At 42.7% G+C, this 14,851-nt stretch overlaps 1 protein-coding gene across 3 annotated transcripts in view; it reads right to left on the minus strand.

The window, feature by feature from the left end:
- The window catches only part of osbpl7 (oxysterol binding protein-like 7), a 74,617-nt gene that overhangs the window by 30,438 nt on the left and 29,328 nt on the right, over positions 1-14,851 (minus strand). For all 3 annotated transcript variants that reach the window (XM_067968827.1, XM_067968828.1, XM_067968826.1), the window contains exons 7-13: positions 14,222-14,354; positions 12,732-12,835; positions 9,801-9,884; positions 6,955-7,105; positions 4,792-4,928; positions 3,392-3,499; positions 129-254 (exon numbers count right to left, since the gene is read on the minus strand). In XM_067968827.1, the coding sequence (XP_067824928.1) occupies positions 129-254; positions 3,392-3,499; positions 4,792-4,928; positions 6,955-7,105; positions 9,801-9,884; positions 12,732-12,835; positions 14,222-14,354 (843 nt within the window). The remainder of the gene's footprint in view (positions 1-128; positions 255-3,391; positions 3,500-4,791; positions 4,929-6,954; positions 7,106-9,800; positions 9,885-12,731; positions 12,836-14,221; positions 14,355-14,851) is intronic.

The raw sequence follows: 14,851 nt of genomic DNA on the forward strand, positions 1-14,851 counted from the left end.
TCTGTGGGGCCCAGCTACTCACCAAGCCACCTGTGGAGAAAACGGCCGTGCGACCCAAGAACGGGACTGAAATCTTTTGATTCCTCACATTCCTGGAGACTACGCAAACAAGTCACCAACTTGTTTACCTCATTGTCAGAAGAACACGCGGACAGCAACACATCTTCAGCATCGAAGAACTCGACATGGGACTCGGACAGTGACACGTTGCTCTCCAAGGACAGCTGATGAGTCAGTGACCGGTTACGAGTCATCTGGAGATAAGGTTTGAAATCGAAAACATCAGCTTCATTCTTTACTATTACTGCATTTTTTTTTAAAAACAAACAATTCCCCTTTTGGATCATTTTCTTCCCCTTCAATAATTTACTTCAAGCAGACCTTCCAAAACTAATTGTAAACAATTTTACAACACCAAGTTATAGTCCAGCAATTTTATTTTAAATTCAAATAAAATTGCTGGACTATAACTTGGTGTTGTAAAATTGTTTACAATTGTCAACCCCAGTCCATCACCGGCATCTCCACATCATTCCAAAACTAAGCCATAGATATGTTTAACAATCACACCAGTTCTGCTGCACAAAATAAGCAACTCAAATATTTCTTTTTGCTTGAATAACGTATTCTGATTAAACTTTGCTCATTCAAATTCTATTCAAGCATATGGCACAGAAGGAGCCCATTCGGCCCATCGAGCCTGCACCGGCTTTTTGAAAGAGCTATCCAATTAGTCCCCTTCCCTGCTCTTTCCCCACAACCCTGCAGTTTTTTTCCTTTTCAAGTATACATTTAATTCCCTTTTGAAAGTTACTACTGAATCTGCTTCCTCCGCCCTTTCAGGCAGTGCATTTCAGATCATAACAACTCACTGCTTAAAAAAAAATTCTCCTCATCTCCCCTCTGGTTCTTTTGCCAATTATCTTAAATCTGTGTCCTCTGGTTACCGACTCAGTTTCCCCCGATCTATTCTATCAAAATCTTTCAGAATTTAACACCTCTATTAAATCTCCCCTTAAAGGCGATTTTAAACAAACAACGTCAACTTAAATCAGAAGAGTAAGAAATTTACGCGAAAACTGCTTGAGTCAGCATCCAGCAAGAACTTTACTACAGTAGCCGTTTCTGTCATCAAAGCTTGGTTTGCTGGAGGGAAACGAATATAAAAGGCCTGCCTGAGCATATAGGGGAGTGAGTTTTTAAACACTACTGGCCTGAACGGACACTCCCCCCACCCAACAACATGGGAGCTCGGTGGCCAAAAAATGTACAAGATGGAGAAGCTCTGAAGTTGTGATTGTGACTCGAACATTTGCATGTGCGTAACGGTTTCAGGCTTCTTTGTGTTGCTCCGTAGCCACCTCACAATGTGAACGGGGCAAGTTCAAAGATCCATCAGCTTCAGAACATTGCTGAACCACACAACACAAATGTGTCATGAACTCACTGTTTACAGGAACAGGGACCAAATCGTCCATTTTTAGTCAATAACTCATTTATGCATTTTGGTAGGAAAAATGAGGAGAGGCAGTATAAACTAAATGGTGACATTTTAAAGGGGGTGCAGGAACAGAGAGACCTGGGGGTTCACATACACAAATCTTTGAACGTGGCAAGACAAGTCGTGAAGGCTGTTAATAAAGCATACGGGATCCTTGGGTTTATTAATAGAGACAAAGTACAAAAGCGAGGAAGTTATGGTAAACAGTTATAAATCACTAGTTAGACCTCAGCTAGAGTATTGTGTCCAATTCTGGGCACCACACTTTAGATAGGATGTCAAGGCCTTGGAGAGGGTTTAGAGGAGATTTATCAGAATGGTATCAGGGATGAGGGAATTCAATTATTTAGTGAGATCGGAGAAGCTGGGATTATTCTCCTTAGAGCAAAGAAGGTTAAGGGGAGATTTAATAGAGGCATTCAAAATTATATGGGGTTTTGATAGGGTAGACGGGGAGTAACTGTTTCCACTGGCAGGAGAGTCGGTAACCAAAGCACACAGATTTAAGATAATTGGCAAAAAAGCCAGGGTGAACATGAGGAGAAATGTTTTTACGCAGTGAGTTGTTATGGACTGGAATGCATTGCCTGAAAGGGTGGTGGCAGCAGGTTCAATAGTAACTTCTCAAAAGGGAATTGGATATATACTTGAAAAGGAAAAATTTGCAGGACTATGAAGAGTGGAGGAATGGGACTTAATGGATAGCTCTTTCAAAGAGCCGGCACAGGCATGATGGGCCGAATGGCCTCCTTCTCCGCTGTATGATTCTATGAACTCAGCTCCCATGTGCCACAGGGAGTAACGTATGAGATTTATTATAGAATTCCCTGTCTTCACTCAGACATTCCGGGATCCTCAGCGTAGGGACACTAAGGTCCACGTCCCTTCGACAGAGTGCCCCCTTTGTGTAGCTGTAGAAACTATACTGAAGTATTGTTTTAGTGACGTGCTGCTATGTGGCTTAATTCTAATGTATAATGAGAGGGTTAATTGAGCAAGCATTCTAACACAATGGGGCATTTAGCTAAAAAAATCTAATTGACCTTAAGCCAGTCCAGTAAACAATGTGTACACAGCTCAATCATCGTGCCAGGATAAAAGATTGCACAATAACATTCAAAGTAAGTGGCAGCTAATAACGCTTATCGGAAAATATGTGCTGGACTTGAAAGTAAATTTCCTAGGTGACGGATAGCCAACATTGTTAATCCTTATAACCCACAGATTCTTTCTGAACTCCATTGAAAATTTCCACAATGATGGATATACACTATTAATTTGATTGTTAAGCAGTTTCCCTACTTTCAGTTGTACTGGGTGGTATCAACAGAGTTTACCATCAAGAATCATTTAAGTCAGATAATCTGAATTAGAATTTGATCCAGAGTCTGTGTCTCCACAGATAGTACAAAACTTTTTAAAAGGATCAGTCTAGTGTGTTACACTGGTGCTTGGGTCACAGTTAGGAAAGCCACGAGTGGTAGCTCACTGTCACTGTCAGTTTAAAGGCATCTTTACTTTGAAGATGGAGTCCCAGGAGAGCAGCACTCAAATGGAGACCCTCAATCTCTGTGCAGCACCTTCCTGTTTACATGTAATGGCAGCACTGCTCCTTCTATTAAACTATTAAAAGGCAAGTGAGGACCAACAGCAGCTTGCAAAAATGTGGGTTTCTAATGCCACTGAGCTGAAGGAAGTTCCTCGTTTTATACTAGACAGTACCATCAGAAGTGTAGGTTTGTTGTCTGTGATACTCTCACATAAAGGTGCTTTAAACCATGCATCCCTGTTGGTGTATATGCATCTGGGAGTCTGCCGATGCAAATTGATAAAAAGAAACAATGAAACAATTTAAGATCCTCTGTGCTCAGTATAGGAATTCTGACTTACCTCCTCAGCTTTGCTAGGAGCCACTGCATCAGGCACTACATCTGTAAAACTGGACAGACACTGGATTCTGCGCAGACGGTTCCGGAGTTCAGCATTCTGAGACATGACCTAGGGACACTCCATAGGTTAATTTCATAAATTAGCCACACGGGAGTTTAGCTTCAAGATAGGGTTTGGAAGAGAGCCTAAGGCTTACTGTGCAGAGTAGTGTTGGTGACTGGAGGGGTTCCAATCTGGTGAAACTTGGACAGTACAAGAGGTGTCTGAAGGTATTACATCCCAAGAACAAACAGTTTGTTTAGAACTTCCAAACTCTGCACTCCTGAAGGTAGTAACTTCTTCCACGAGCACCTGATGCCCTTTCATAGCTCACCAGTGAGGGTCAATAGTCTATTTGACCATGATTTGGGGAGGGGTGTATCACAACCAAACCCTTAGGCCGTCCTCTCCCGATTTCCAAACAAGTGCACTTTCCAGCATAGCTTACTAGAGAGCAAACAGCAGGAACCTGGCCAATAGTATCCCCCACCCCCACCCCATAGGTGCTGAGGTCAACTGGTAGTGTGCCTAATGCTACCCCGATTCCGATCAGCTGGCTCAGCACAGATCTAACTTGGGACATTTGTAGTAAGTCCCAGTTCCTCACATGTGCCCACTGAGCCATCAGTGAGGTGTTTAAGATGATCAAGGGAGTTATTGGGTGGAGAGAACCTATTTCCTCTGGTGGGGGGGGGTCCAGAAGAAGGGGGCATAACCTTAAAGTTAGGAAGTACTTCTTCACACAAAGGGTAGTGTAAATCTGGAACACTCACCCCCAAAAAGATGCTGAGGCTGGGGGTCAACTGAAAATTTCTAAACTGAGATTGATAGATTTTTGTTAGGCAAGGGTATTAAGGGTTACAGAACCAAGGTGGGTAGGTGGAGTTAAGATACAGTTCAGCCATGATCTAATTGAATGGCGGAACAGAATCGAAGGGCTGAACCTGTTCCTACTGGTTTTATATAGAAATGCCACACTTAAAAGAAACATTTAGTTTAATTTTTGAAATGTATTTTGCATATTTTAGCCTATGTGGAAAATCTTAATGGACACAGTAATGGATTTGTGCAATTAGCCTTAATATCTCAGAACGAGGGAGGGGGGGGGAAATCAACGGGTGGTCCCATTCCTGATTGCCATCCAGTGATTCCCGCTGGAAAGTACAGATGTGCGAACAGTGGGATATAATCTCTTCTGAATGTAATAATTAACAGAAAATAAATCCTTTTATGTTAGCAAAGGAATCAAAAAAGGAAAACGCACAACAGCAAGAGGTTCAACCGAGAAGGCGTGTGTAGCAGGGTACTGATTCGGTGCGGCCAGAAGCTAAGTGAAGGGATAACCCATGAGATGTTCTCACCTCAGATAAGGTGTTCTTCAGGTTTGTGATCTGAATGGCTGGTGTGGTGGGATCCAGTTCTTTCTCCAACCACATCTGCTTTAGCCTCTCCTTCTCAATTGTGAGGGTGTTGAACAGGGACTTCAAACTCGAGTGAACTGGAACAAAAGGAGAAAAAGTAAAACAAAGGAGTTCACCCTTTTTAAACTGAACTGTTAATCTCACTTTTTTCCTTTTCATATTCACTGGGCAGCCTGCCCGGTCCATAAATGAACTGCAGCAGGAGGGTAGGGAAAATGATTTGCTTTTTCTTTGCTGCTTTGAATGGGTGACTGGGAAGTGCATGAGCGCACCCAAAGGATTACCTCTTCCTTCCCCCTGCAGCCCCTTGGGGGCTAGACCCAGCACCTCCATGCTGTGGTGAGACTGGGAGCAGGGCCCTAAACAGCATAGAAGAATCGAATCTGTGGCACATCATGTCATTTCTCCTAATATGCCTGTTCTTTCTTAATCGTTAAAGTAACGCCCATGCTTTTTTCTAACTAGCTCCATTAATCTTGAAAGAACTGACATTCATGTAAACTGACATGCATGACATTCATGACCACAGGTCATCCCAAAACGCAAGAATCTACAAAGTCATTTAACGCATAAACATTTTCAACAAATACAGACAATATCCGCAGTGCAAATGGCCTATGATACTGTTGCGACACTCAAGTCAGGTACTAGAAAGTGTGCAAGTTGCCCATGGTGACTCTCTCACCAATTTTCTTTCCCTTTCTTTGGGGAGGTGCCCATCTTCCCCTCTGAGCTTCCCCCAGCAGCCTGGCCGAGATCAGGAACTCACTGCGTAAAGAATCACGAGGGTGAACCCACGCCTTGCTGCTCTGCAGCACATGGCGTTGGGAGGGGGGCACTGCATTGCCACTCCCATGCAGAGCGGTCAGTTCTGAAACACTTTGGAATCCACCCGCACTTTTACAAGAATAAGAATTAAACCTCATGGGAAAAGGACAGATTTAAATACATTTTAAAATAATCCAGACCAGTGCAGAAAACCAATGTTAAGTGTTGGAATAGTAGAGGAAAATGACAAGCAAGTTAGCCCCTCTCAATTAGGGTTGACTTCTGGCTGGTTGTTCACCGGCCCAGTTGGGTTTTTGGAATTGCTGCCGGGTTTAACGAGCAATACAGTGGTTTTAAAAAAAAGTGTGTGTTCATTTCCCACGGCGATGCTCCTGATCAGTTGATGAATACGAGCTTTTTCCTTATAGACAAGATGGCAAAAAAATTTGGGACAATGTTCAAAAACTTGCTCCACAGAGAAGAGTAGCCAGAGCATGGAACTGCTTCATGACAGTAGATTGAATGGGAAGTGTTGAGAGTAATTTACAATTGGGAAATATTGACACAAAAGTCTGAGTCAAAATTGTGACATCAGGAAGCAAAGTGGGTGGGCAGGAAGTGTGAGCTCTATTTAAGATTTTTAGTTGTAGGTTACATGTTGAACCAGCGTTAAAACTGCTAATTGGCATCAGCAAATATTCCAAAAGTGATACTGGGCTGGTAAAAAAAACAGCCATGTGGCCACGCCATTCCCAAATCATGGGAACCTACGGTTAGCATCTGTTAAGGAGTCTGCTTTGTAACATAGAAATAGGAGTAAGCCCATTCAGTCCCTCGAGCCTGTTCCACCATTCAATTAGATCACTGCTAATCTGTACCTTACCTCCATTTACCCTCCTTTGTTCCATCTCCCTTGATACTCTTACCTAACAAAAATATATCAATGTCAGTCTTGAAAATTTCAATTGTCCCAGCATCCACAGCCTTTTGGGGGGTGGGGGGAAAAGAGAGTTCTAGATTTCCACTACCCTTTTGTGTGAAGTACTTCCTGATTTCACTGCTAAATGGCCTAGTTCTAATTTTAAGATTGTGTCCTCTTAATCTGGATTTCCCCCACCAGAGGAAATCATTTCTCTGTATCTACCCTTTCGAATCCCTTAAATCATTTTAAAATACCACGATTAGATCACCACTCAACCTTCTAAACTCAAGGGAATACAAGTCATGTTTATGCAACCTGTCCTCATAATTTAACTTCAAGTCCTGGTATCATTCTGGTGAATCTGTGCTGTACCCCTTCCAAGGCCAAAACCAGAAGGGCACCCTAGTCATTACCTTTCTGTGATACAGAACAGAAATCCTGCTGCAGTTGCAAGTAATCTTCTTTTACGGTAAGGGGAACGGAGACGCTTTTCAAATCCAGGCAGTCTGGCAGACTGGGAGTGGAAACATGCAACTTCGCAGAACGCATGACATCGGAGGAAGCCTAGAGCAGAAAATGTTAGAATACAATAAAAACGGTTCCCAGTCACCAGTGAATGAAGATATTCCTGCCTGACATAGCCTGGAGGAGTGACCTGACGAGCACTCACAATCTGCTCAGGAAACAAAATTGGCCCAAACCGTAATCTGTAAACGTGGATCGTATAATATGTACTTTCCGATGCGACAGTGGAGGAGCAGGATATAAAGAGACCCTGTGTGTGCGTTTTGTTTTCCACAATGATAATATTATTAAGTTTGTTGCTCTCAGCATAAAAGTATTCTCTCTATAACCTGCAGGCTTGGCTTTAATCCTGCTGTTAGCTTTTATTGCCTCACAGTTTGCTTCATAACAGACATCTATTGCTTTATGAAAATTACTGGTAAATTATATGAAAGAAATCATAATCTCTCAATTACCAACAGCAGTGTGCAACAAGTTGCTTTTCTCTGCCGCTTGACACACACCATTTCCTACACAAAACACAGGGATTTTAATTTCATTTGTCCTTGATCAAAATCAACATGCTTTTTGCCTGATGCAAATTAATTGTGTTTTGCCACAAGGAAACTCTTTGCATTCTTCTGGCCCTGCTCTATTTTTCTCTCCTGAAGGTGTTGACTCTTAGTTCTTTGTCTGCCTGAGGTTCTCCAGTGCCTTGTCCAACTGACCCTCTGCCATGAGTGCACGTCACAGCCGAGTCCAACGCGGTCTTCACCTGAAGCACAAGCCGGCACACTTTCCAGGAGGGGTCACTAGAAAGCAGTCAGGAGCAAGAACCCTGGCTCATTTTTCCTAATTTCTAACTGAGGAACGCTAAGGGCAAATTGAAGTTCCCAACTGTTGCTAACCCAGGCTGGCCATTAAACCGGCACCTTTCAGGTTTATATCAAAATACCTGTTAAATACTCTGAACCTCCTTGTGCCACTGTGTTATGGAGAAATCTAGCTGGGAAAGTTTGCTTTTTTTCTCCTCCACCTCCACTGCCCAGAGAGACTTAATCCTTTCTCATTCTTGTAGAAGAAACCCAACACTTAAATAGCAGTTTTCATGGCCGCGGGACGTCCCAAAGCACTTCACGGCCAATATGTTACTTTTGAAGTGTAGTCACTGTTGTAATGTAAGTAACTAGTTTTGCACGCAGGCAGGACCCACAGACAGCAGTGAGATTAATGACCAGTTAATATGTTTAGATGAGTTGAGAGAAGAATGTTGGTCAGGAGACCAGGAAAATACTGCCATGATGTCCATTTGAACAGGCAGACGGGGCCTCAGTTTAATATCCCATCTGAAAGACAGCTCTTCCAACAATGCAGTACTCCCTCAAGTACTGCACTGAGGGGATTATGGGCTCAAATCCTGAAGTGGGGTTGAACCTTCTGACTCAGAGGCAAGAGTGCTACCAACTGAGCCAAACTGAAACAACGGCTAACATTACTATTGAGTTCCTCATTTTAAAAAAAACTTTACAAAGAGCAGTTATATGGGCTGACACTCTAGAGAGTTACACATCACAGCAATGAGCATTTAACATCCATCGTGTGAGATTAAACTCAGATGACAATTCCCTTCCTCAAGCCCTAACATGCGGGTTGAAATCAAACTATGTGATATTAGTAACAAACACATCAGTGTGTTTGTATGAAATTCTTTTGTTTGCTATTTTAATGAAGGCAACAACCCATTTAAAATAAGAAGATTAATTCTCGTTAAAAAGCCGAGGAATGTCACAAGAACATGGTTGTAAGCTTGTTCTTAATATCACACAGTGTGAATTCAATCCTACGATGTCTTGGAAACAATGCAGTGTCATGAAGTTAATTTATCCAAAACACAGCAGGACATGGCTCAGAACATTTAGAATAGATGAGTAGAGACAGATTTACAATGATTTTAAATTAGGCACAGACATTCTAAAAACATTGCAGCATTTCTCCAGCTTTGGCAGCTTTTCATTTCAAATTTTGCTTTTATTTTAAGTTGCACATTTTTAACTTATAAATGTGCATTTCATACACAGTTTTAGTGGCAAAACCAATTTTCTTCCCTCTTCTCTCCTCAAGACATGGCTTCATGTTGGACTGTTCCAGAGACTTGAGCACAAAGTCTAAGCTGACACTCCCAGTGCAGTACTGAGGGAGTGCTGCACTGTCAGAGGTGCCTTCTTTCGGATGAGATGTTAAACAAAGGACCCGTCTGCCTTCTCAGGTGGACATAAAAGATCCCATGGCACTATTTGGAAGAACAGCAGGGGGGTTCTCCCCAGTGCCTACCGATTGGGAGCTGGAAACGTTGTTTTCTTTACTCCTAAGCCCACGGATGCTGAGGCCAAATGTAGTGACCTACTGATTGGGATCAGCTAACTCAACACAAACCTGGAATACTCCTAACTGAGTACTACAATGGGCAGTGCATTTACGACTAAGCTACTGAGGGAACTGCAGGAAAGGCAATGTTGATAAATGAAACACCATATTACTCAACTTTCAAGGAAAATGTGAAGGTCTAGCATAAATTTGGTTCTTCTGCACTAATTGACAGAATTTTGAGTTAAAACTGCTGTCAAAATGGGAGCAGCCTGATCTCATTGGATTTACAAGACCTTAGGGGCATCCTTAAGGGGTCTTCCAATCTGAGTAGATTGCCTGAAATATAGATTGTAGACTAGTCATGCAAGTGACCCATCGAGCATATTACCTTGGTCTCATCCTTTGCAAAACTTTGGGTGCACCATATTTTAGACGAGCGTTTTTCCTTTTTTGGTTTGTCAGCATGTAAACCCTGGAATAATTCAAAAACAAAAATATAAAAAAAGGTAAATACAGCAGATTGATATAACTGCAAATTCTTTTTAAATTCAAAATGTCCTCAGGCTGGGAAACTCATGCATTTGGGGAGCTGTCATAAATTGAGAGACAATCGTTTGATTATTTTAAATTATTGCACAATGCTGGACCAAAGCTACTCATTTTAATTTTTAATATACACTAGCGAGAACATTCTCAAACACAGCCTGTCTCCGATAGAATTCCCAAAATATATTGTATTTTTTTTTTGTTTTCCCCCTGCGCCCCCCCCTCTCTCTCTCTCTCTCTCTTCCTTAAGGCAGTGACTCCCTTACTGTGGCATTGTTCTACAGGCAGCAGTCACTCTCTCTGATACCTTACCGTTGTTTATGTGAGGCCCTGCACGACGATTGTCCTTATCCTGTGCTCACCCACCATCCATACCCACACCAGCACTTCCAAGCAGGGGTAGCTCTGTAGCAGTCAGAAGACAAGACACTGACCAATTGCTCCCTTCTCCAACCCAGAAGCGTTGTGGCCAATCGTGGCATCGCACTGTTACCCTCCCAGGTCAGTCAACTCAACACACAAGGTGGGAGGGGGTGGAAGAATTCAACCTAGGACCTCCTGGCCCGTACCGTTCAGAGGAAGAGGGGTTGAGTCTCTGAGCCGTAAAAATTCTGGATAAACGGCATAAACACCGATTACGCCATTTCCCCCTGGGGTTTCTGCGGCTCTTAGGCTGAAGTTGCATCAGACAAGCAGGAGAATCTCCGCAGAAGCTCATCCCCATTGACTTCACCACAAACTTTCATCAGCTATGTCCATCTCCAAAAGTATTAAAATAACTCCTAGGAAATACCCCCTCACTGCTTTATTACATGTGACCATCCAATACAACTCACGGTTTCCTAAAATGGAGTACATTCTCCCTATTTATTAAAAATTACAGTGTAACTGATTGTTTATAAGAATTTAGTCATTTCCCTCAGGACTTACATTGAAACCAAACCCATATTAACAAAACGTGGCTCTCTCTCTCTCTCTCTCTCTCTCTCTCGGATGAAGGGGACTATGTAATAAAGCTCTCTGAATCAAGAGTGGTCCCTTGATGATAAATTAATTGTAATTGGAGCGCACTATTCCAAAACAAGCCATCTGCTTTTAATTTCGATGCAATTAATCCCAATTTTGTTCATACAAGAACCCATTTAAAATCCCACGTTTCCGGTTTAAATCATTTATAGCCACAACTAACCTGAATTTAACAGAAGCAAGACTTCTCACATCCAGCCTAAGCATCAATTCCCTCATCACGAGTTCTACTAATATTACATGTGAACAGTTCAGGCCACTCGCTAAGTCAATTTCCTCACACTTGTTTTGTAACATTGCCACAAGCCTTCCTTTTAAATGTCGCTTCTCATTTACTCTGCTTCCCTTTCTTCAATCTTTTTCCAGATGAGCTTCTCTCCTCCTTTTCTGGAGCCACTGGCTCTTGCTCTGATTCACAGGCACTGGCAGCTCTCTGGTATCTCACCTAAGTGGCCATTCCTTCTACGTAAGGCTCGGTGAAGTTTCAGCAGGCTATCTGACTGTGGCAGGCACCACAATTCTGTTCCATCCTGCTCTCGCCCAATGTCTGTACAAGTACACCTTCCAACAGGGGTCACTGGAGAGTAATTAGAAGAAGGATCCCTGTCTAATTTCTCTCCCTAGCCCAGGGGCACGGAGATGAATGTTAACACTCCTACTGCTCTAATTGTTGAAATCAGCTAACTCGGTACTGACAGGGACCTAGGACCTGCCTGTCTTTATGGACCAGTACAATACAAGGCAGTGCACTTACAGCTGGAGCAGGGGAATAACCATCAGAAACTTTAAATAATAATCTACTTAATCTCATAGCATGCCTTTAAACCATTAAACACTAGGAGAACATATTGTTTGCACTGAAGCTCCAAACTCAGGATGTGGTGAAGTTGCTGGAAACTAATGGCTTTTGTCTTTTTGAATTTTAAAAAATAATTGCTGTATGTGAACACTACCGCCTGTGTTGTTGCTCAGTTACTGGAGTCAAGCATTTCAATATTTAAGTAACAATTTTTTCTATCCAACTTTTTAAACCCAGTTACAATCTTACTCAATCTCAAATGTGCAGCTTCCAGTTCCTTCCTAAGGTTGTTGTCCTTGGAGCAGAGAAGGTCAAGAGGAGATTTGATAGAAGTGTTCAAAATCATGAAGGGTTTAGATAAAGTAAATAAAGAGAAACTCTTCCCATTGGTGGAAGGGGGCGAGAACCAAAGGACACAGATATAAGGTGATTGGCAAAAGAACCAAAAGGCAACATGAGGAAAAACTTTTTTTTTAAAAAAACACAGCCAGCGGTTATGATCCGGAATGCGCTGCCTGAAAAGGGTGGTGGAAGCAGATTTAGTCGTGGCTTTCAAAAAGGAATTGGATAAATACTTGAAGGGGAAAAATCTGCAGGGCTACGGGGAAAAAGCAGGGGAATGGGACTAACTGGATTGCTCTTGCAAAGAGCCGGCACGGGCTCGCTGGGCCGAATGGCCTCCTTCTGTGTTGTAACCATTCTACGATTCTAATCCTACCAAGTGGCTCTCTAAAGCCTTACCCCCAACGAAGTCAAACACATCTCTCTCTTTTGTATTCTTAGGCCATGTTTATTTCTCTAAATCTACTGTTAGGCAAACTGTCTCAAGTGAAGAGGAACAGAAGAGGGAACACACACAAATGAAAACGCACGTACACGAACACTACAGGAACTGTCGGCCTCCACTTTACCACCTGGTTCAGTCGGTGTAATATTTTTGTTCCATACCTGAGCATCACAAATGACGGGTGCTGAGTGAACCCTATCCACCACCTCCAGCTTCTGCAGGAGTCTATTCAGTTCGCCAAGGTTTGACTGACACTGATTGAGATCTAAAAGATTGCAGAATGAATAAGATTTAGCAAGAAGTTAAAACATGCTGTGTATGAACACTTTCCTCCAGGACTCTGTTGAAAGCCCAGATAGAAGCAGCTTCTTTATCTGAAAACACTGGATGATACAGTGTGTTACAAAACTCTCCCTTCCCTTTTGGGCTCTGAACCTGTACTGGATGCAAAGGCACCAAATGATGTTCAATTACTGTATCACGGGCACTGATGGCACTATTACAAGTGGTCATTCTTCATGTGAGAGCCCGGATAGTGAGTGAGTGTCAGCAGGTTATTCGATGGCATCAAAGCAAGCACATTCCTGTCCTCACCGTGCATACACTTTCCAGTAAAGGGACGACAGGACAGAGATCAAGAGCAGGAACCCCAGCAAATTTTTCCCACTCCCTACCCCACAGATACAGAGGACAGTTGTGCCACCATTTCCACTTCAGCTCACGGTAGCACAGATCAGGGACTGAAGCTAGGACTAACCCATATAGAATCATACAGCACAGAAGGTGGCCATGCAGCCCATCATGCCTATGCTGGCTCTTTCAAAGAGCTATCCAATTAGCCCCACTCCCCTGTAAATTTTTCCTTTTCAAATATATATTCAATTTCCTTTCAAAAGTTACTAAATCTACCACCCTTTCAGGCAGCGAATTCCAGATCATCATAACTCGCTATATAAAGAAATTTCTCATCAACCCTCTGGTTTTTTTTGCCAATTATTTTAAATCTGTGTCCTCTGGTTACCGACCCTCCTGCCAGTGAAAACAGTTTCTCCTTATTTACTCTCTCAAAACCCCTCAATTTTGAACATCTCTATTAAATCTCCCCTTAACCTTCTCTGCTCGAAGGAGAACAATCCCAGCTTCTCCAGTCTCTCCACAAAACTGAAGCCCCTCCTCCCTGGTACCATTCTAGTAAATCCCCTCTGCACCCTCTCAAAAGCCTTGACATCTTTCCTAAAGTGTGGTGCCCAGAATTGGACACAATATTCCAGCTGCATGTACAGCTCAGTGCATCTACTCACTTAGCGCTCCAGGCTGAAATACTACAGGTCTCTTGATCTGAAACAAAAATAGACTAAGCTGGATATACCCAGCAGGGTGGTTAATCTGGCTTTTCCATTTTCATGAACAGCCTTGATGTGCATTTCCAGATTTCCAATTTTTCTTCTCTCTATCTGAATGCTCTCAACTTTCACAGTAGAGACGAAAACCACAGTAATCATTTAATAAACAGCTTGATGTTGTAATGGGGGAGCACTGAGGGTGCAGGTTCTCTCCAGATGGATGAACAAGGTACAGATTCTATTTAATAAAAATGCACGCCTATAAATCCAATGCAAATTAAATGCAAATAGTCTCTAAAGAGAGTTACCTTTAGCACACTGGTCCCATTCCTCAGACTGCTGCAACCACGCTGGTGTCACTGTTTGCCCAGTCACAGATGCCGAAGGGAGGTGACCATTGCCTTTAAATATGTCTCTGCTGAAGGACTCACTCTTTTGTGCCTAAACAAGATAATGACACAACTGCTTATTGTCTCCGCAGGAACAGAGGGGAAAAAAAACGCACTGAGATTACAAAGTTTGTTTGCATTTTAGGTGGTGCACATCGCAAACTAAAAAAAACAAACGGGCTGCGTCACTGGCTCAGGGGCCGGCACAATCACATGATTAACAAGAGAGGCTGGAGAGGTTGCGTTAGCCCTCTGGTACCACGCCTGAGTGGCCATTTTTCATGTGTGACACTGTCATTCTTCCAGTTCCAGTGGATACTGAGACCATGGAAAGAAAGAACGAACTTGCATTTCTATTTTCTTTCACAACCTCAGGTCGTCCCGAAGTGCTTTACAGCCAATTAAGTACTTTTTGAAATGTAGTCACTGTTGTAATGTAGGAAATGCAGCAGCCGATTTGCACACAGCAAGCTCCCAAAAACAGTAATGTGATAATGACCAGATAATCTGTTTTTAGTGATGTTGGTTGACCGCAGGAAAGTTGGATCA

This window comes from Heptranchias perlo, chromosome 30, assembly GCF_035084215.1.
Source record: "Heptranchias perlo isolate sHepPer1 chromosome 30, sHepPer1.hap1, whole genome shotgun sequence".
NCBI lineage: Eukaryota > Metazoa > Chordata > Chondrichthyes > Hexanchiformes > Hexanchidae > Heptranchias > Heptranchias perlo.